The sequence below is a fragment of the Opisthocomus hoazin genome, chromosome 9 (genome assembly GCF_030867145.1).
Source record: "Opisthocomus hoazin isolate bOpiHoa1 chromosome 9, bOpiHoa1.hap1, whole genome shotgun sequence".
Lineage (NCBI taxonomy): Eukaryota > Metazoa > Chordata > Aves > Opisthocomiformes > Opisthocomidae > Opisthocomus > Opisthocomus hoazin.
In genome coordinates this window covers 23,540,859-23,564,585 of record NC_134422.1, presented here as the reverse complement: position 1 = coordinate 23,564,585, position 23,727 = coordinate 23,540,859, and the positions used below count along the sequence as shown (strand labels likewise).

Sequence of the window (23,727 nt, the reverse complement as noted above, 5' to 3'; positions counted from 1 at the left end):
CAGTGATCTGACATATTTTCGCTCACACTGTTGTGGGACAACACATTTCCACATAAAACAAGATCCAAAATTTTCACACAGTATCTCCTGCTTCAAACCAACTGTTCTCAGACGAATTAGACTGGTATCACATTAAAAGGTATATAGTTTAAGAATTTCACATGACAATAGATTTAATCATTCATGTACATACGGAACACACACGCATATACTTTCAAAGGTAAGAGAAAATAATTTACTATTTCCTTCACTACATACTTGTTTAATGTTATACTTTAAGAATCTTTGTGGATGTCCTGAAAAGTCTTATGCAAAACAGTCGACATATGCAAGACTTCATTTTTTCTGATACACACTGGTTATGTACGTGCATGTGTCCTTGAGATTTGTATCAAAAAATACAAATACATTCACAAATACACATAGAAAGTATACTTATCCAGTCTGAAAAAATTATATTCAGATGCTGAACAGATTACCTAATAAATAGCAGAAATAAATCAAGGTGTGTAATATTTTACTTTCAAATTTTTCTGTTATCATCATTACTATAGAATGCTCCTCTTTTCCTCAGTAGATAGATCTATTAACACAGAGAACCAGATTTTTTTAATTATTTCTTTACCAAGCCTACTTAAAAACTTCTGCTTGCATCTCTTAATCTAACCATAATTTTTATTCTGCTTTGTCCAGAAGTCTGGTTCTTCCAAATGCTCTAATGAAACCCAAATCCTTCCACATTCTGCAGCCATCCTTCCTTTCAACCTTTGTTTTCAGTCAATGCTTGCGTCTTCTCCTTTCCTCTTCACTAGTTGCAGTTCTTGAGTGAGCAGTACTCCTGATTCATGTCTCATCACCCTAAACACAGCTGTCACAATCTGCAAATTATAAAACACTAAAGAAGAAATTCAGGCACATTTAATTCTGTTGACCACAGCGAGCTGTACCTAACTACAAACAGTCCTATTGTGGTCCTAACATTTTATTGAACAGTCTGTATGTAAGCTGAACATTCCTTAACGCTTACATATGATAAAATCATCTTCCATAATCTTTAGTGCTTTACATTGTGGTATTTGCATGCTACACTAATGGACTTAAGTTTCTTTGCAGCATATCTTTTCCTCACACTTAGTTTGCTGCATAAAATTCTTTAGCTTGGAAAGAAAAGTGTTCTTAAGAAAACCCATCCTACTTGGAGGATGCTCATCCTACCCTAAAGCAAAGAAAATAAAATTTGTTACATAATGTTAAAATCAATGACAGTTCTGTGGATAATGCATAAAGCAGTAATTAATTAAAATTTGTCTATATAATGAAAAATATTATAATTTTATTAATCCAAAACTTACTCTTATTTTTCAATATGAACAGCAGGTTGCCCCAAAATATGGTCTAGAATCCAAAATTTTTAATCACCTTTTTCACATTATATGTGATATATATAAGTGCATATCATGCCTAGATAGATAAAGACTTAACATGTGCCAAAACCTTTGCCACAAAAGTTTAAACTCATGCTATATTTACACAGGGAAAGACTTGTATTTTGTAATTATTATGCTTCGCTCAAGTCCAACTAGGAATAAAAGTATTTCCCTGAAGTTATGACATTCTCATAAATTTTACATTTCAACTATTTTATGCTCAAACTGACTTTCTGGTGTATTTTAAAACATCCATGATTCTATATGAAATACATTGAATTATGCATAGCCTTTTTTATAGAATATGAGAATTTCAGTATTTTTTCCTACCTCAGACTTAGGGTCTCATTCTGCTGTTTTATTAGGAGATGGTCTTTCATTTCTGAGAAAGGGAAAGATTGATTCATGCAACCAGCAAGAGTTCTCCCATTGACTTTTGTCTTGGCAAATCAGGCTTCCGTCGTACACCTTTACAGAATTATTTTTACAAAACACGTCCACTTTGCCCACAAAATAAAGCTGCCAATATCTCATTTATTTGTGTTTCAGGGAAACATTTTTATTGTAAAAGACTGTGCATTATAATGCTTAATATGAAGTGGCTGAACAAAGAAAGCCAATTCTAACTGACTGCATTAAGAATACTCCCAGATTTTCTGCTATGCAAACTTTAAGTGCATTTGCAATCAGGCACCCAGTATATCCTGCAGTTCCGATTCTGCAGTGTGTTGTTGCGTGACCATGAGGGCTCCTCTTGCCATCTCTGGATCATTTCTTGCCAGACAAGCATGGAAGTGCTGAAACATAACACTACACAAAACACCTTTAGGCCTGGTCCTGCTCTGCATTTTTTTACATACAGAAAAGTACTTTTTCAGTCAAGTAGATTTTTGATTGCATTAAAATATCCTGGTTCTGATTGTGTGCAGATTTAAATGTGCTTAATAAACAAACACTGAGATCAGCCAGTGGCATTGTACAGTGTGCAAAGTTAAGCATGTATTCAAGTCTTTCTGGGGGTAAGACCTGCGCTAAGATAAATAAGTTTTATAAATATATTCACAGATTAAACAGCAGGGCTTTTGCCACAATGGCTTGATCTTACTCTTTTTACCTGTTCCAAAGTTGCTGTTTACTTTCTTGGGTCCTCTGTACAAGTTGGATGAGAATTTCAGAAACCACACAAAACACCAGGCGGAAAGGTTTTTAGATTCTCTATTTTTTAGCATTCCTACACAGTACTAATGTCTTGACAACCCTTTTCAAACTGATCGAGGTTCAGAGCTTGGGGTTCTTCCTCAGTCTGTGTTGGTACAAGCTCATATTCAATTCAGAATTAAAACTAAATACAGAATCACAGAATGTTCGGGGTTGGAAGGGACCTCTGTGGGTCATCTAGTAGTAGCCTCAGCATTTGCCTTACTGTTTGCAATGTGAGGAATAATGTTGTATGGCTCGTCTCCTATTCTTAAGGAAACAAACAAGCTCACAAAAATTGTATGAGACAAATTAGACAGTTTTAAGATTGACTTTTATTGAAAAATTAAAACTGCATTGTGTATCTTCTTTATAACTTGAACATTTCTTAAACCACAAAACAGAGATGCCATTTAAAAAATCTCTTCATATTTGTCACCATTCAAAAAACAGATTATGAACTAAGTTAATGATGATGATAAAATTCTGGGTTATTCCCAAGGCCCCTGGTTCTGTCTGTCTGCTATGAATGGTATAATCTGTCTTCTCTAAAAGTACCTTTAATAATACAATCAGAATTTCTCTCATTCAAAAAATAACAGCTGCTGTTGGTTTTTATCCAACGATCAGTCTTTTCCAAATGAATTGCCTCGGTTAATAAGCACTACTGCTACGTGTTCAGCTAAAATCTTGCCTATTGTCTATTTGAGCTGAATTCACTCACACAAAATTACAGTGATATTCACTCACACAAAATTACAGTGATTGTCTGTGTGATTTTAGAGGATAAATTGCTACTTTACAGTATATTTTAAACCTCAGAAAAACAAAGTTACTCACCTGGAATTGCAATGCTTTGAATTAGTCAACACTTCTGCATATTCATACTTCCTGATCTCTCACAGTCAAGAGTGTATGGATTAAAAAGCAGGAAAATTCCTGGTAAGCTTTTGTCTAAGAAGCTGTAACATATTACTCAGATGAAAATTACCTACTGAGAAAAAAACACAGATAAGTATTCTCACTGATGACCGTAACTGCTCTGTTAAAATCACCTAACCAAGTCAGAAATTAATACGAGCCCTGTGGCTGGGGAAGCAGGTACATGTAACAGGGAAACACTCCAGAGTCTGATATTAGAATTAAAAGCTTTGCAAAAATCTGACTGTGGGTATCATCTGTGTCAAGACACAACACTGCAGAAAGGCAAGTTAAAAAGCAGAGGGTAGGAAGATAAACTTAAACCCCCTGTCTTTAGAGAAAACACCTCTGTGTTAATTGTCTCACTTCTGAAACAGGCAGGAGGAGCTCCATCATCCCCACCTAGCTGCAAACCATCAAGGACAATAGGTGGAACCTCTGATGCTTTTGACCCCCAAAACACAAGATGCTCTGTTAAATGAAGAAGCAGAAATTTTAGTGAGCAAAACATTGTATATGTGCTGAAGAGATCTAGATCTATTTCTAACTACATCACAGGACTGTCCAAGGACTACTGCATGAATGCCAGTGCGCCATACTATGGTCTTTCCTATAGCTTCATGGTCAGTTACATCAGGATGATTCTCTTTACCTAGTTTACATGCTTCTAGGAGATATAACATTTCAAAGACAATAAATTATTATTAGAATATTGAGATTATGATCTAGATACAAGGTCCATAATGTTAAAAGATTGTTAGAGGATTAATGGTAAGTTGGGATCTTTAGTAATACTGTTGCTGAAATATCTTGACTTGGGAGGTGGAGGAAGTCAGAAATTCCCACCTAAGAACTGGCTGAAGAAATCACAAGGACCGTGGTGCTGCTTGTATGGAAGACGTAAAATCCCCTAGTGAGGCTAGGTCAGCAGTTATACATCTTTGCATTGACTATAATAGTTCATATTGTTTCTTATAAACAAGGAGGACTGAGGGAAATCTTTCAATGTTCTGTAGCTGCCCTTTGAATAAAGTAAAACTGTGACAGAGATGGGATTTCAGGCAGAAACCTGTAAATTGAAATGTGACATGTAATTCCTCTTCAAAACAAACTTCTTTCTGTACTCTAAAAAAAGAGCTGTCAACAAGAGGCCCTGTAGTTTTGATGAATAGCTGATATCTGTCAAGAACGTAGCTTAATATTATGGAAGTTGGTACTGAAGTCAATGTTCACGCTGACTACTTCTGTATTGCAGGCCTCAGGTCATACAGTATGGATGTTTATAACAAGAAATGTTAAGTGTTGAAGACATGGTAAGATATCAGGGTTAAAATTAAGGAAGATTGAAGTTTAAGATCAAGAAGGCAAGAAACCAACTACACTATCCTGTGGAAAATAACCTAATGAAAGCAATGCTGTACTAGTGAGGTTACTGGGGGGTTTCATGGCGTAAAAGTAAGGATGGAGATAACCTTTGGAAAGCCATACTCATAAATCTGAAAGACATATATAATAGTTTTTAGATTCAACTCCATTTCAAACAAAAGTTTCGCAGAGGTCACAGAAGAGCGGAAAGCAATAGTCCTATGAGAAGCTGGAACGGCTGCTCTATATGATATGGCATTTGCGGTGACAGCTTCTTCCCTATCCCTGCTCTCACCCAGCCAAAGACGTGAGACAGCATCCTCAGAAGGCAACCAGTGGGATCTGCAGGATGGAAATTTCACCTGGCTGTAGTTGTCCTTCCACAGAACTGAAGGGGGCCAGAAAGGCCACAAAAAATGCATGGCATGACTGCATTTCACCAAATGTTTCTAAAATAATTTAATTTTATTACATATTTGGGGGCAGAGGGGGACAGGGACAGAAAAGAAAAACCAATTAGTTACTGACTTGCATAGAAGATGGCCATAGAAACATGTATGTAAAGATTTGAAATTACCATATTCCATTTCTCACCATGACAGTAACTCAGTAGACAGAAGAATATTGAATCTTCATTTTGTTCCGCTACTCTGCTTCCAGTATGGAGTTTTCCACTCGGTAGTATTGATTATCTAATGATTAAAACTGAACAAGCTGCAGATAACTCTGGTGTCTGTACTTTGAAAAGTCTAGCCAGATTAAACTGTTGTGACAAGCCAGCTGTATTTAAAGATTCTGAGATTGCTTTTGTTTTCATTTATTTTATACTCCAAATGCATAGTGAATTCCATTTCACTAAAAGAATGATGCTGGTTAAAACTCCCACAGAAATGCTGTAGACCTTCAGGAATCTCCCCACAGAGTTTAGTTCAAATGGTCATAGATTAGTCCTGAAATACAACTCAAAAACAGGGGCCTTGGTTAGCAGCCAATATTCACTAGAAAAGCATTCAGAACACTAGACAGACAGTCTGACATTACAATAAATAAAATTGAAAATTCTAATAGATTAGAGGGATCTCATCATTTGACAGTCTATACACAATCCTTATATTCAGTAAAATTATCTGTAAGTTATTATTTTAAGGGCACTAGAATTTAAATGAAAACATCAACTAATATTTTTGTATTTTTTCTTTGGCTCACAAAGACACTAAAATACCATAAACATTATTTAGAACTTCAATAATATATAAATAGGATACATTACAAATGGAAGAAAATACAAGACAACTCTTCAGCATGGTAAATCTCTGCATATAAATAAGCAAATATCTCATATACCTACAATTCAACAGTTATCTTGCTGTAAAACTATTACATTTAAAACCTTTTACACAAAGTCATTTAACAATAATATACACAATCTACACAAATTAACCTCTAAAAATACAGCAATAATATACCTGTTACGACGACTCCGCTACTATTATCCCCTGATGTGACACTAAAGGGGAAATACAACTATTTTACTCGAAGGTGCTGTTAGAGATTGCTGTTTTGTACGTGAGAGAAGCACCAACAATAAGATTTAATACTGTTATACATTTTCTTTAGCTCCTAAGAATCTACATTTTAGAAACGTTTCTACATGTCTATTTTTGCCTGGCAGAAAAATCTGTAGCACATTATCCACATCATTAGTTGTTGAAGGAAAAGTTAATTCTCTTAAAGTGGAAAACATGCTGTGGCTTAGATCTAAGTTTATAACCACTTTATATATATATATGTATATATATATAATTATATATATTTATTTATACTGTACATATATACTGTGCAGAGTTCTTAATTTGCTATTTTAGTACTTATTAGTTTCCTGCTGACTACAATAAACAAGACCAATGTAAGAGTCAATAGCACTTCAACTTCAAGATAATATATTTTCCTTCAGTAATCTCATCTACCAATACATGTATATTTCAGTAGCCTATAGTTATGTTGCTTAAGGATGTCTTAGGAGACTGGAACTTACAGAAAGAGAATATCCTTCAAACGTGTTCTGCAGAACTGGGTTAAAAAAGTAGCCAGTGCTGGAAAACAGTGAATTAGAGAACAAAACAATTCAACCACTCCACTACAGCTCCTGCCCCAACCTCTCTATTTCCTCAATGAGGAAGTCAATGTCAGACTTAGTTGCTGCTGGGTTTGAGATGACCATTCGGAAGAAGTTGACTTTATTGCCCTGAGGCTGATATCCAACCATGGTAGTACCTGACTCCATCATAAGTGCTTTGATTTTCGGTGCCACCTTAACCATTAAAAAAAAAACAAAAAACAAAAGACAGACAGAGAGAACAATTAAAAAAATTTATCCTTTGTATGTCACAACATTTCTTAATTTGGAAAAAATAAATGGACAGATCAGAAAGACATTCGTTTTTATAAAAAGATCTGTAAGAGAAAAAGCTTGAAGAACTAAACATGTAGGATTGGATATTTAAAGGAAAATTAACAATAAGAATATAAATCTTTTTGATTAATAGACTAATAGCATTCTAGAGTATTCACTATGTAATAATTATATATATTAAATGTACATGTCGTTCCTCTGTGCTGAAGATTTTGTCGTGAAGAAATATTTTCTGCCTTTTTACGAAAACCTGCTCCAGAAGCACCCTTCTGAGGGATGTTTTCCATGACAAAGTCATTTGGGGGGGGGAGGAGTGGGGAGAATTGATGGAACATTTTCAACAACATCTGCATCATAAAGAATATTTTCTGTTAGCATAAGCCACGGAGACCTTCCTGTAGATTTGCAGTACTGTGCGTTTACCGCTATCTCACTTCCTCACTTTAATTTACAAGGAGTAATGTTCTGACAATCTTAATATCTGGTATTGACTGAGCCCAGTTTTGTCATTTCTTTCTCCTGCTCTGCTCTCTGACTGCCAAGGTCAGACGCCGGGCTCTTTTGCTGTTTTGTAGGATGCTTTATAATGTCCTCTAACACTTAACAGGGTCAAGTCAAACATTTAATCCTTCTTCCCAGTCTTATCTATCTTCCTCTCTTCTCTCTTTTTTGGCTATCTCTTTACCTAACATGTCGCTGGGTTGACCCAGGAATTTCTGTTCTCTTCTGTTTTCTTTCCCCAGTGTGGTACAGACATAAAATCCTCTACAAAACCTCCCAAGTTTGCCCATTCTTCTCCCTTCCCAAACATAAAAAAAATGCAATTCATTTTGACAACTATAAAATCATTCTTTTGTCTCCTGAATGTATTTCGTTCCACTTCTGTCTAAAATGCTACTGCAAGATTGATGTATTTCACTTCCCCCAAGTCCTAAGTAACACAATGCTTTTCCTGGTGGTGCCTCTACGATGCCTTCACTTCCCTCTATTATTTCTTCAAATAAATTGATCCCGAAGTCCTCCAAAGGGTATTCATTTTCACTGAAATTCATTGATGCATGAGTAACCAAGCACATTTAAAATCAAAATAAAGACCTGAGAAGGACTTCCAGGTTTCCATGTCCTTTACCTTTTCCCAGAATTTTCTAATCTACACTCCTGTTTGCCTTGCTGATACGCTGTCCTATTCAAACAGGACTGGGATGTCTTTGTGTCTAGCTACTTCCTAAAGATTCATAAGACTTTTGGGAGTATGGAAGTGATACGCAACAAAGAATAACTGAGTGTGTTCTGTGTCTGGTTCTATAAGGGAAATGTGACTTCAGCCTCAGTATAAATAGGAGACAAAGGTGAACAAATATCAAGGGCATAACAAGCAATTGGAGAACTGACTGTACAGAATTTGGAACACGTGTCAACACATAGATATATTTTTTTTAATAAACAGGATACTTTGGGTTGAAAGAATAGGCTATATTGTTGCATTTAACAAAACCCACATACCCTGTGTAACTTTTCTCTTCTCTCATCACAGTCTGGCATGCCCCTGAGACTTGGCGGAATATACCAAAAACATACATTTGTATGCTCGGGCTGCAAAAAGAACCAAACACATACATTAATAAACAAAGTACAGATCAACCACACATGAAAGGCTAGTCAGCAGCATATTTTAGCACAGACATGGAAGACAAAATATAGTATCCTAGTTCTGCATGTTAAAACGAAATAAATGGATTGCAGTAAGGCTGGTTGCAACTGCTGTCTTAGATTCCCTATACATTGTCCTGTTTCCAGTGTTTTAGGGCCCCAATGAAGTGCAAATGCTTTTCACCTGCATGCAGTTTTATGAGGAACTGCTTTCCAGGATTGCAGCAAGGGCAATCCAATTTTCCTTGTCTAGTGAATGGAGAGACAAATTATATTTGTTGTTCTGTCAACCAAGAGCTTACGCAGTGGCACTAGCAACAGAAGCTAAAGAAAAAATAGCAGATCCTCAGTTACGTATGTTAATGTGGACTCTCAGCATGAGTAGATTGTATTAAGGTAGTCTTCATGCCCTGAGCTGAGAAGTCCTCTGCAGAAGAGAAGGAGGGAGATGAATCTGTCATATATGATACAAAGCCACATGCATTTGGCCAAAAAACTTCCCAGATGCCAAAAATCATATAGCTCTTCAGAAAAGAAGAGCAGTTTTTCGTACCTGGCTTGAAGAACTGTGGGAAGTGTGAAGACCCTTTTTGGAATTCTGTATAGATTTGGCTCTTACACACAGGCTAAAGAAAAAAAACTTACCTCCCCTTCGAAAACCATCTCAAACTCTTCTCTGTTTTTGATTTTAGTGTAGAGATATTCTGCCAGCTCCAGGCATTTGTTGACCTGATTTTCAAATCCTACTGTCCCCTGTTTTAAAAAGAAAGTAACTATTAATCATGTGGTCATTTTTCTTGCTCAGATGGAATCATCCTTTCAGATAGGCTTCACTCTTAAATATTTTCAGTCAGAAAAGATTTAACAGTACTATTTCTTGTCATTTAGAAGTAAAGTCAATCAACACTACAAAAGCAGCTAAATGTGGTCTAATTGTAATCATTATGTGGTTTTAATCTTGTTTTAAGAGAATTTACTGTGATAACAACAAGGGCTTTTGATATTTTTAATAGAGTATTGTTAGCGCTTTTTTTTTTTCAGTTTCCAGAAATATTATGAATATAAAATCTTGGCTTCCCAGCTATTACTGAAAGACTGGGAATATGGAACGAGAACTCAGTTGAAAGGGTAGGAGTTGGGAAGTAATTTATTTCCACTGAGCAGTTTGCTAGAAATCTGCGTCTGAAAAAGTCAGCAAACAAAAGCCTGCAATATGCTTGCTGAAAGTCATTTGCCTGCCTACTGATCTTTTGTCATATCTGATTTCTTTTGAAAGATCCTAATCCCAGAAAAGGTAGAGGAAAGTTGCAAATAAATAAAATAAGAAAAAAAAGTTGTGGTTGGGTTTTTTTGTTAAAGTACACTTCTGTACATGACTGAAGAAGTAAGAAAGACAAGGATACTCTTAAGTTATTGTGTATTTGTGGTAAGTTCTTTGTGCTGAATAAAACGACTGAAGGTAAAGTCACAAGAATACTTCTGGACCTAGGCTGTATATTTCTGTTATGAGGACAAGAGTATGATCACTCACAGGGGCTAATGCTGAAGGAAAAATCCGCATAGCTCCTAATATTTTGTTTCCTTAGCATTTTAGTAGTATAATCATGCCATCTGCTAGAAACAGGTTCTGTCCTCAGAGAACTCGGGTCCAAGGAATCTGTGTCTGTCTCCAGACCAAACAGACATCCAAAGTAACTAATTTCTGTAAAAATTTAAATTCCAGACATGCAGATCATCTTAGCAATTTTAAACTATATTATTTTTAAAGAATCACATCTACAGATATCCTACTTCTGAATCTTAAATATGACCCACATCCGTTATGGTTTCCACTGTAATTTTTTTCTTTATTGTGCAGTGCTCTACTTCTTTAGTGAAGCCAGTTTAACAGGTGAATATAACAGCAGAGGTAGAATCAGCGTGCTAGTTGCTAGTTTTAACAAAATGTGTTCAGCTGCTATTCAGAAAAAAGTTCAGTCTGTGCTTTGATGGAGTCTGTAGTCAGCACTTAGTAATTAGAATCATAAACAACACACTTCGAAGTTGCTAGTCACAGTCAGGTTCTAATGTGTCATCAGCAGTGTCACATTACTGGATTACAGTACCAAAATTATTTATTTTGGAGGAAGAACTGAGTCTGAATTGAAGTGTACTTAGCCTGACAACGAAACCTGTGCTGATTACTAAAGTAATTGTTAGAAGTATTTTGTGTTGAAGTGTTGTGTTTCTGTAGTACTTTTTAAAATAAACAGTGACAATCCTACAGTCTGTTTAAAAGTAACTGTATATCTAAAGTTCTGTTACTTTCTTCTCTCAGTCTTCAATATTGAGGAAAACTGCATGAAAACGTCTTGTACCATTTCAGGTTATTTACTATTTCTGTTTAAAACTCACCCAAAGTGAAAACTTTTTTTATGATTGTGCATTTGCCATTTGATTTAATCTTATTTCTGTAAAAAAATATGAGACTGTGGACAGATTACCCAAATTAATTCTCATTTTGTCAGCAGAAAAGCAAGAACAGTAATAAGATGACTGCAGATGAAGAAATAAAAATGAAATGTGTTTTCTTGACCACATAGACGCTCATCTTGTAAACAGATAAGGCTGTATGTAAGCCTGTGCTTAAATTCAGCCATCCAGGCATACCACAGTAGCACCAGGGAATCAACTGTTAAATCATTAGTTGGGCAAAACTTTGTAAGAAAAAGGTTGTGTTTTCAAAGTTGCTTGTAAAATGCATGCATAGAAACATGATGCTCAAAGGAACCTTGTAAATCATTAAGACTACTCTGCTGCTACCACAAGTAATCTCTCATAAAATACATTTGTAAGTGTATAGAATCACAATGAAAGACCATTTCGGTGTCCTGCCCTCACAGGTTTTACTGCAGGACTCATCTAGTGACTTAAAACTTGCTTCTAATTTCCAGCTGAATTTATTGATGGCTAACATTGTTCTACAATTCAAATGGCTCTTTTCTGACTTCATACTCAGATACCTGTGTGTTTAGAGATTGTAATTACACACAAATTTATGTTAAAAAAAAATTGTTCCATTACATGAGACTTCTAAATGAAATAAATAAATTTCTGATTTTTGAGCTTAAAGTTTGATTATTTACCTTTGCCTTCCACATCAACCAGAATTTGAAAATGTCCACATGTCGACCACACTGTATTGCCTTATCTCCAGTGTCGTAGGATACGTCATACTGTTTGTCTTGCTGGAAGAGATAGCCTGCACACATTTGATTGCAGCCTTGAAGTATGCCCTGTAGTGAAAAACATGTATTGATATGGCTTACGTGGCATATGTTCATATGAAACTGTATGCATTAATAATATATATATAAATGTATTTCAAACATATATAGAAGACTTGTTCTTTAATGGGCCAAATTATAAAATATTGACCTTGTCTGGTAAACCTGAGCCACAAAAATAATTTTGTAACCTAAGATGGTTCTCTTAGAAGTCCCTGAGTAGTCATACGGTTTTACTCACCCACACTTGAAAAAACACATTCTCAGATTAATTTGGATTCTTAGTTTTTGACACTAACTTTGTCCACTTCACTTTGTAAGGCTAAGTTCTTAAGATTTAAACTGCTGATGTGTTAAATTACACACTAGAATAAAGCTGTGGTCTCTCACTGCAGCAGTTAGCTATGGAAAATGAAGGAAAAAAAGAAATTGAAGGCTTCAACTTTATATATTGTCCATCTTTTTGACACTTAACATTAGTAGTGCATGTAAGTACAAATGACCTAAACCAGACATTTTTTGCTTACAAATAAATATGGCCCACAGACCAAGAGAAACCTACAGATTATTGCTAAACACTCTGAGGGAAACACAGAGGAGAAAACTCCTGTACGTTACACAGAAGTCTTATACACGTGACATTTCTAAAGCGGTTTGCATCTCCTTTAGAGTTTAGTAGTGGTTCTCTGAAGAAGCTTGAAGACACTGATGTATATGATAAATACAAAAACACCTATCAAAGTTCTCATATAGAGAATAAAAATTTTTGCCAAAATCCTGCAGTAGTTAGTATGAGAAGCATGTGTGCCACTAAATAACGGCTAGTGTTTCCCTCCAATAGATGTCAAGGTGTTTTATAGAGGGAAATAAATGCTGCAGTCTTCAGTTTAGAAATGGGTCACCTGGAAGAGCAAAGGTAGACCTAGGGCTGGAACTCCCAACTCCTACACCCCATCTCTGTGCACAGGGACCAGTTCTTCAACTAACCTCTTGAAGTACCAGTTGGCATGCCAGAAATTAGCAGACAATAAAATTAGCCCCATTCACATTTGACATGACTTTTTTTTTTTTTTTTTTAATCAGCTGAGGAAAATACATATTGCTTAAAAGAATTAAGACACTGGTTTTGCTTTTATTGACAATGAAGAATCTAGAAGAAATTCCTAAAAATACATATAGAGTCATAATAAAAGCAGCATGGCTTCTTTTCAACAGAATTGAGAAACTTTTAAGCCACCGTGTATGGTAAAAAAGTTGCTTTTTATTTAAGCCATTTAGACTGTGACCAATTACTAAGACCAAGGGTGTATGATCAGTATATCATAGAAACAATGGGGCAGATGCTGGGATGAAGTATGTTAGCATGGCTCTAGTGTTATGATTGGAATATGCAAAGATTCAACAGCTAAAGATCTGACCCATATTGCCTACAGCTTTCCAAAAAGGACCCCAACACCCAAACTCAAAAAACCAAAAAAAACCCAGTAAAGATAAAACAAATTCCTAAACGCTATGTAAATCCACACAATTATTCCTTCCAAAAGAGGTTTTGAAATTAGATGGATTTTGCACTACCCTCTTAAAAAAAATAAGGCTTGATATTTACTTTTTTTTTTTTTTTTTAACTGCTTAATTATTAAATATAGGGCAGACCTTCTCCCGGACAAGAATGGCAGAACATTGTAACAACACTCCCATCATCTTGTGTGGATTCCAAGTGACCGAGTTGGCTCTGCAAAAAAATTACACAGATAGGTCTCGAAAACAGAAACTTAACCTGAAGCAGTCACCTTTGTTTTCTGCTTTCAGCTGGAAATGCATGGAGTTTTGACCATGATGATTTCACTATGGAGATTGTTACTGTCTCAAGTGTCTTCTTTCCCAGCTATACTGTCCAGGAAAGGAATTTTTCATGCATTAACATTGCAATGTCAGTCTTCTGATTAGTTTATATTATTACTAATACCAGCTAATTAGTTTCAGACTATGCTGATTAGCTGATATAGTAACTTTGTCCCCACAAGACTCTACTTCTAGAAATAACACTAGTAAAACTAGCAAAAACATTTGATGTGTTATATCAATTCAAGGTACTGATTGGGGGAATGCAGTGTCAGAGAATTAATGGAATAATACGTATTCTGGGAGGACACAGTTCTTTATTGAACTGGAAAAGTAGAAACAAAGGAAAAGACACTCCTCATGCTTATCTGCTTTTCCAGTTAGAGCCACAAGAGGCCTTTTCTGTACTATCTTGTCAAGCCCATGGACTGTTAAAAAGGCTATAAAACTTTGTATGACAATCCCACCATTCTGTATGTAATGCTTAAAACTTTTTACATGTAAACATAGGTGGATGCACAAGATCACCTATTTTACTAGCCAAACAGATGAGATGTTCTGTATTTTTAACATACTATGCTAGACAGTTTAATTATGATACTAAAATAAATGTGCCAACATTGCACATCCATTGATCTCTTCACCCTAAGCAATTAATTACCAAATGTCCCCTTGATTCACTGTGTGTTCCAGAGAAGGAAAGGGTGTGATCGTATTTCACAGACTATGCTTGTGTTCTTACAATGTGATTGAAAGAAAATGCAAAGATATTTCCTCCTCTTCTACACCCTGCTCTCAGAGGACACAAACACAACCACTGTTACTCTGTTTTGAGCAACACAATGACTCCTTCATCCCAGTCTCAGGAGCACTAATTCCGTAAAGATTCCAGATACGATTCCAACCTCTGTCTGCGCTGGGTTAGACCATGGCACCCCTCAGCCAAAAGAACAGCACAGCCTGTGCTGTACCTGGGGAGCTCAGCACCCCTCTAAAACCTCCTGCTCAGGCAGTGCAGTATATAGCTCAGACTTAAGGGGGTAATTATCTTTTAAAAAATGTCACAAAGTTCAGATGGAGTAATCAAGAAACAGGAATTAGTATAACAGCTTGTTTCCTTTTGACAGAGCTGTGGTTTCAGTTTAGGGCATTCATTTAACTTCCAGGGTTCCAGGCAAAGTCTATTTCAAGCCATTTTTGCAAGGAGCGTTAGGTTTATTTTAGCATGAAGACGTCACTCTGTACCCCATGCAGTCAGCCAGCCATCAGCTATCCCACCGCAGGCAACCCCAGCTCCGCGCCATGGCAGCACACCAGCCCGTGCATGCCCATGTCACCCAGCAGGCCGAGCCTGTCCCCAGTGCCAGCAACAGACCCCAGCTGGGGACTGGGGTGGGCAGCTGTGCCCTACACGTGGGCCCTGGCCCATGTTTGAAGATCTGTACAGCTGACTAGAAGACAAATAGTATCACGCTTCATTGCCTGACGTTTTCTGTATTTGCTTAAGATTACGGCCTTAATTAGTGCCTCTGGGTTGACCTCAGGTCAAGAGATGTGTGCCAAACTACTGTGACCAAACCTGTGTGGCTGAAGGAAAGTATTTTACAATGCTGACCTCATTTTAGACATGTTGCCATAACATGAGTGACTAGCAAATTGGACTGGGCAGAGGCTGACACGATCCTGCCACTTCAGAGTAGTCCTGCCATGCCACACACTACTGGCCCTGCCACGGAAGGGTCCATGTGTTTTTTCTACCAGTCCTTCTGTACATTATTCTTTATGTTGTGCTTGTTCTTCACTTACTGTACGAGATGCCCACCACCAGCAAAGTTTGGTTTCACTAAGGAAGAGCATTGCTCACTGTTCTCATTTTAGGCCTTTGCATGGTGCCCACATGCAGCACGGTTGACTCAAGGAAGGAGCTTGGTGCTAATTTGACAGTACATGGGTAGAGCTTGTTTCAAATCTTTTCTGCTTCCCTGGAAGCTGGTATCTGCAATGATGGCAAAGATCTTACGTCTCTGATTCTGCATTGCTTTTCTGATTTTTATTCAGACAGGCAACCTTTTATGATACGGCAGTGTCAGAGGAAATCTAGAGCCAAACACACCCATGGGGTTACAAACATTGCATCTTCTGCAGACTACAGCCTTGTCGTCACTGGGGTATGGGAACAACTGTGCCAAAGACCGCACACGGGCCTCCTCCTGCGTCTGAATTGTAAGGGCTGGGGTGAGGGTCACACTCTCACTCTGCTATCACTTCCAACACAAATGCTTTGCCTTTTTAAGTTTAGTTCGATAATTGGTTTAATACAGGCTGGCTTCTAGTCTAGGTGGGCGCCTTGGTCACCTGGGTTATGTGCTTGGGGGCACACATGCACTCTTTTCTGCAGACTGCACTCTGGTCTCTAGAAGAGCTTCGTGTCCCTCCATGTCACCAACTCATGAGCCTCTGTGTCCTGAGATGTGGTGAGTATCTGTGACTTTTTCTGGCCTTCATGTAAGTTCCGTCAGTCTTCTGTCCGGCACCATAGAACTGTGCCAGCTCTGTGCTATCTTAGTCCTTTCCAGCCTTACAGGCACTGAAATTTGCCCCTAAAGATTGCTGCTAATTCAGTCACTACCACGTGTTCCTCTCCTTGTTGTATACACGCATATATTTATGTGTATATATACATAAAAGCAAGACAAAAACAAGCATATATATAGATATTATAAACTTCCATTTACAGAACACTCATTTTCAGGCAGAACATATATCTTCTTAATTTTCTGGAAATAACTGCAAATATCTTTCAGGAGAGAATCTCTGCAAATTCCCACCATATCATGGCTTCCCATCATAGGTATTCATGCTCAAGCACCTTCTCTGGATTCCGCATTTCTCACTGCTATTCTCAAAGCCCTGCGTTTCAAAGCTTGTCTAGTACTCACACTTTGTTTTTAATTCAAATCCTCCTTCACTCATTCCCCTACTTAGGATCCCTTCAAAGCTATGCATAGAACAATCTTGCTTCCTTTTTGCCAAACAATATCCTTGTCCTCCTTCAAATCTGCTGAAAACTTACCTTTCACTCAGCTCTACATCACTGTTTTCTTCTGTAGCATTGTTTCAGTCTTCCTAGAGTGAACCTTTCCTGTCTGTCTTCCTTGTGTTTAACCTAGTGTTTAAACCTCTTATTGCAGCATTTTCATCTTTTCATGCATTTGTGAAGTGTCACGCTCCTCATGAAATAAAGTATTACAAATAAGGACCAAGTAGTACCTTTCTATTCCATTCAATTTATGACGATGCTTTCGGGACATTAAGAGTCCACCTCCCCAGGCAGCCTGGAAGAGATAGAAAAAAGAGAAGACTCATTGTTTTGGACAAGCCTAAGATGTCTTAATTTACTCAGGACCTAGAAATAAATATTTAACTCAAGACAAAACACTTGTAAACAAAAATCCTCTTTTGCCTGAATAACAGCACTTCATTTAGTTACTTACATCTACATGGAGCCAGAGGTTATATTTTTCACATATATCTGCAATCTCCTGTATTGGATCAAAGGCTCCATATACTGTTGTGCCTGCAGTTGCATTTACAAAAAGAGGAATGTGACCCTACAATAAAAATAAACACATTAAATACAAAATGCACCTTCTTCCAGAAAAAGAAAAGTATGTGAAAAACGTTTTAGAAATGTCGCTATCCCATTTTCCAGCTTAAATTTTTTTTTTTTCCCCATGTGAAAGGTATAGTAGAAACTAAAAAATTGTATACAAGGTAGGAACAAACTCTGGTTTTATTATACTGTATCTTCACAAAATTAACTAGTCAGAAGGTGAAGAATACAATTTTGTCTAGTATCTTCCAGTGAGGAGATTCAAACGTCCTAGTAGAAGACTGGCAACAGTCAAGTAAAGTTAAGACTTTTACAGAAGTATAAAGGAAAATTAATTAAATGTGATTTGTAAGTTGTGATTTGAAGGCTTGAAGTCTTTATCTACTAATAAGCAGATCAAAGCAATCCAAAACAAAAGCAATAAAAGTGTAACAATCAGATCAAAATGAGACAATTTTGAATTAGATGAAATAAATCTGAACTGCAATTTCAGAGTGCCCAAATGTAGGAGAGTTAAGAAATAAAAAAATAATCTTGATCTAATTTTGGTGGTCTTATACAAAATCAATTTATTTTTCATTGCATTGATTCCAGAAATAACAATTAATGCCTTAAAAAATTAAACTTACTGGCTACATTTACTAACCCTGCAGCCTCACACTTGAAATCTATGGGAACTTTTAGGACTTCAACAGAATTTTTGATGATTTTGGCTAAACTTGACAATTTGTATAAAAGTAGGTTTAGTGTCATGTTTTCATACTTTTTTCCACATAATTCCAAACAGAAAGTTATTTTTAAAGTCACAAAATACAGATGTGGTTGAAGAGTTAAAAACTCTTGTCTTTTAAACAGTAAATGGAAAACTTAGCTACACGTATAGATAATTCCCTCAACAACACATGAAGGCATAATTAGGAAGCTGAAAATATTATTATTATATTTATATCATTATAATGGTAGCTTTTAATGTTAACTCTCAGCCTTTGAAGGAAGAGGTAATTTTACTGAGCCAAGCATTTAAGCACTTATTTTTAAAAACACAAACCTTTTGTTTTGCTTCCAAAATTTTTGCCTCCAAATCAGCTGGTATTATTTTGCCTCTGTAATTATTGTAGAAACAGAAAGATAAAGAAAATTAAAGAGTGCATATGGAAATACTAGCTACAGTTGAAACAATTTAATAGGATTTTCTCAACAGGCCATTAGCAACTTGACACACTGTACCGAACCAGTCCTTAAGCACAATACAACACATTTAACAGATGAACATATTCAATATATCACAAGCTTAGCATTCATCCTACCTTTCATTGCATTTTATCAAAATCACATTGTCTGTTCCAAATCCAAGCGCAGCTCCAGCTTTCTTTATTGAGTAGTGACTCTGCAGCAAAACATACGCACAATTAATGGAGTGGTTGTTTAATGATGAAGCATCTTCACAACATACATCAATAAATTAAGAATTAGGAGAGCATTAAACTCACGTGTTCTGAGGTAAAGAGAACCAGTTTGGGGACTGCAGCCATGCCTTTGGTTTTGACTTCAGGGAAATACTTGTAGCGTGCAGCCATTATGCTGTACATGTTGGAGATAGCTCCTCCTGTGAGTGAATGAATAAATGAAGGAATAATAGAATAGTGATAATGAGAAAAAATGCACATCGCACTAAAGACATACAAGTCTCATTTGCATTATGCAGTGAAGGTGGCAATGAACTATGAAAAAATAAATCTCTGAAATGCATGGTCATCTGTCTAAACAGCACAGGGACAGACCCTCCAGAAAGTCATAATGATAGTTCAGATTTCCTATCCATCATCTCTTTTGATCACCAACATTTTATAACACATTCCTAAAGAGTTCAGCTTTCATCATGCTGCTTTTGCATGACAACTTCTTTGTTTTGGTGGTTTGGCTACAACTTAAAAGTTAAAATAAACGATTTATCCCATCTCGTAGATACAGAAGCAGATGCCTAAAAGGTAGGTTTCTACAGCTGAGCTAGCTATTCTAAGCTTCCTTATAGTCAATTAAGGGAAAGAGGCACTTTGCAAGCTATGATTCCGCTAGTCTATTTTGACACTTACTTTTGAAGAATCTGAATTGAGGGAAAGCACCTATTTCTCTTGGTTTACTGCTAAAAAGAGGCCAGGACAGGTAGCTCAGTTCTACGATGCAGACCTCAACATTCAATGATATGAATCTCCTCCACAAAGTCTAGGATAACTTATTCCTCTAATGTTTCTTCATCGACAGAAACACTGAGAAAGATCTGTATTTTTCTAGTAGGTGGGACTGGAGACGAAGCAAGTGTGCATTCCTGGATTTTATGTGGGCTGTTCCAAAAGGAGGTGGAATTGCCCTTCATCCTCTGAAACAGGATGGTGTTCCCCCCACACCCCAAACCCAGAAATGTGGAGTTCTGCTGGGCACCCACATTGTCCGTGTGTGAGCCCATGGCCTCCACACTGTTTTCCAGTCTTGTCTGCCACCGCCGACTGTCTTTATATCACCTTCGTGGGAGGACATTTTGTCTTGGTCTTCAGAGTCACACTTGCGAATTCAGCCAGGCTACGTCCCAGATAATATGTCCCAGAAAGTGACAGGCAGTCACAGTCTTTTGCTGACTGTGAGCCCAGATCCGCACTGAACGTGAAATAGGTCAGTACATGATCTTCTGGTCAGCAGGAGCTGTAATTGCTCAGGACGTCCAGAAATGAAACGCAAGAAAAGTGTGCCTAACCACGTACCAGAACTCATAGTCAAGTTTTAAAATCCTTGCCAGCCACGGTACATAGCCATACTCAAAGACTTCACTTCCCCCCCCAACTTTTGTGGGATGCTTAAACAAAGCTTGTACTTCAGATGGGAAATTCCTACTTCTAAGTAAATGGGCATTGTTTTGTGTTGCACATATTACAGGCATTCAGATATAGCTTATGTTTATTTTAACTTTTAAGTTGTAGCCAAACCACCAACACAAAGAGGAAAAACTCACCGGGTGAGAATATTCCATCACCATCTTTATTTGACCATCCAATAATCTCCCTCATCTTTCGCAGTGTTATTTGCTCCATGAGGACAAAAACAGGGGCAATTTCATAGGTAAACCTGCATGGATAAAGCAAACAAAACCAAATAAAAAAGATTAAATACAGATTCTAAAAACACACAATAAATTCCCATTATTACACAAATTACAAATTAGATTCTTTGTGAAAATGCATAAGATTCCTAAAAGTTTTCTTACAAATTAAGGTTCTGACATTGCAACCTTTACCTAAACAAAAATCGTCAACAAGATAATACTGGAAAACTGCGGTATTAGCTCTTTTGCAACTTTCTGTAGAACCAACATAAGACCTAATGCTCATCATCCTAGTGCTGCTGACTGCTGTACAAGATTGTACTACAAAACGTTTGTAGTACATTGTGCCAATTTCGCACTTGTGGAATAACATATTGCCAAATCCTTATGAAAACAGGGAACTTCACTGAGCTAAACACAATCATAATTCGAAGTGTTGAGCCAGGGCTTCAAAGTCTAAATACAATTAATTATGTGGATTTATTCTGTTGATGATCTCCAAGGACAACTTATTTCTACAATACCATGCAATCAATAACTGTCAAGAGTAATTATAAACGATGATTTTCTAATTACCAATTACAAAAAACAAGTAAGCAGTAAACTATCGTATCCGCCTAATGGGGGCAAAAAACATTTCATAGTCCGGTGTGCCCTGATGTCACAGACAGATGTGTGGATGGAAAGTGACAGCCATACAACCATTTTTGGTGATCAAGGTACATGGATAAATTGCTACTGCTGTAAACAAACTCTGCTTGCTGTGTATGCCAAAACAAAAACAAACAACAACAAAAAAAAGAGGAGGGGAAAAAAGGAAGCAGAAAGAAACTAAACAATCAACCCGTGAATTCCAAAGGAATCTATAAGAATATGACAGCCTGACACCTTGGATCTCACTGATGTCTTCCACGTGAATAATTTCGCCATAATGTAGGTGGTGTCTCTGAAACACTAAAATGACATTTTGAGAACAGGTATGGCAAACTTTAAAGAGACATGCGGTATGAAAAAGGGAATGTGTGTCTGAAAATCTTGTCTTTTATTTACAGCTACACAGGTTAGTTAAAATACTATTTTTTTCTACAATCCTGATGTGTCCTTAGCCCATCAGAGAAACACCACCACTATTTTTTAAATGTTCCTGTAAGATTAAACAGGGTTTGTAATTCAATTGATGTCATTGCTATTTTCAGAAGCCAAACTACTGATTATTTTGCTTTAAATATCCTTAGAGCTGTCAGAGACAGACAGTTGAACACTGATCTGAAGATTGGGTGCTGCCAATATTTACAAAGAGACAAAATCAATAAACCAGTTGGTGTCTGCTGGCAGTGGGAGGGTTTTTTGTTTTGCTTTAACCACTGCTAATCTAGGATATATTCCAATCTTTATTTAGGCAGAATGACCAAGCGAAGTCAACAGGAACTCAGCAGTGTACATAGACCACTGTAGTCTAATACAAGATGTGTTTAAGTCAATGTGATTTTTTCTGTCAGTTTAAACTAATTTTGAATTTTGTCCTCATCCTTACATACTTCCCAGAAGACTTAAAGGCTTGTATAAAAAATATATAACGTTAAGCAAGTTCTTTGTCTGTAAAATATCAAGTATTCACATGGGAAATTCTGCATATACTTAAATGCAAGTAAAAAAGTGCTTATTTATTTTATTACATAATTATTTTCTGAGTCTCCAAACACTGACAAAGAAGTAAGACTGCAGATAATTATAAATAGTAAGGCCAATGCAGCTATATTAGATGATGGCTATGATTTAAAAAATCACATCTTGCTAAAGTTCACTTATTTGTTTTAACCTTAAATGATTCTGAACAAGTGAGTTAAACACAGAAAACGTGTTCAGCTTGGAAGGAAATGTCCAGCTTTAGAACCAACCTTGTGACAAAAGATGCTGATTACATTTTTCATACAGTTACAACATTTACAGATATTTCTATTAATTAACTGAAACGGTCACAAATTTCAGCTCTTTACTAAACAGAATAAATGAATAGGTTTTTTGGTAGTGGCCAGTGCTGGCTTAATTCTGCTTTTACCTAAAGGCCAAATCGTTTTACCTGTTCTCCTGCTGCCAGTATGTAAAAAGCATCCTAAGAGTGAACATAAAGCATTTTACATAATTTTTCTGTTACATTTCCATAAGCATAAATGCATAATACTGAAAATACCAATACAATTCTCTCGTCTCGGATAACAGTGGGCACAAAGAGAATTTCCAGATAATATTACTGGTTTCTAACCTCAGCTGGCTGCTGCATGGTGATCCAATGTCCTGCACTATAGATGCTTAGAGCTGTATGAATAACGCCAACTTCTGAAATTTCCACCCTGAAGGTTTTATGATTAGCGACTGAGCTATGAACAGCACATCAATACATTATTTCTAAGCCAATGTGGGAAGCTTCTTATGTTTAATTTAATATATTGCCTTCACAGTGACATTTAAGTAACATTTCCTAGTGACAATTTAAAATTTTACGAGAGTACCAATGTTTTGATTACTCAAAATTCATTTGAGAAAGAAATCACATATTTTTTTTCATTTTTCACAAACATTTTAATTATTGTTTATAGGTGGAAAAGAAAACATGGCAAATGGAAAACATTCCCTACCATAATCCAGTGTTACTGTCGCTTGTGTGTTACGTGCTTGTACAGCTGAAATAGGTTAGAATAGTTTCTAGGTAAAGGTCAGAACCTGCTCTTCAGTGCTGGAACAGTGCTCAAAACAAATAGTATGTGCCCCACAGCTCGCAGATACGATCAGGTTATTTTTAGTAACCTTCTCTGTCAGTTCTTTGAATCATATTCTACAAATAGCTTGCTTTAACCTTACTTGCAATTACTGCGTTATTTGAAAACATACCATGTTGACCTTGGTTTGCTGAAAAAAAAAGAGCAATGCATTATTTTGTA

At 36.6% G+C, this 23,727-nt stretch overlaps 1 protein-coding gene across 2 annotated transcripts in view; it reads right to left on the bottom strand.

The window, feature by feature from the left end:
- Positions 1 to 2,936: 2,936 nt before the first annotated feature.
- Positions 2,937 to 23,727, bottom strand: part of GAD1 (glutamate decarboxylase 1) — a 31,148-nt gene continuing 10,357 nt past the window's right edge. For both annotated transcript variants that reach the window (XM_075430163.1, XM_075430164.1), the window contains 11 exons: positions 20,699 to 20,811; positions 19,185 to 19,300; positions 19,002 to 19,081; positions 18,743 to 18,797; positions 17,576 to 17,692; positions 17,352 to 17,416; positions 13,893 to 13,971; positions 12,099 to 12,248; positions 9,619 to 9,726; positions 8,827 to 8,916; positions 2,937 to 7,221 (listed from right to left, as the gene is read on the bottom strand). In XM_075430163.1, the coding sequence (XP_075286278.1) occupies positions 7,048 to 7,221; positions 8,827 to 8,916; positions 9,619 to 9,726; positions 12,099 to 12,248; positions 13,893 to 13,971; positions 17,352 to 17,416; positions 17,576 to 17,692; positions 18,743 to 18,797; positions 19,002 to 19,081; positions 19,185 to 19,300; positions 20,699 to 20,811 (1,147 nt within the window). In that variant the 3' untranslated portion in view covers positions 2,937 to 7,047. The remainder of the gene's footprint in view (positions 7,222 to 8,826; positions 8,917 to 9,618; positions 9,727 to 12,098; positions 12,249 to 13,892; positions 13,972 to 17,351; positions 17,417 to 17,575; positions 17,693 to 18,742; positions 18,798 to 19,001; positions 19,082 to 19,184; positions 19,301 to 20,698; positions 20,812 to 23,727) is intronic.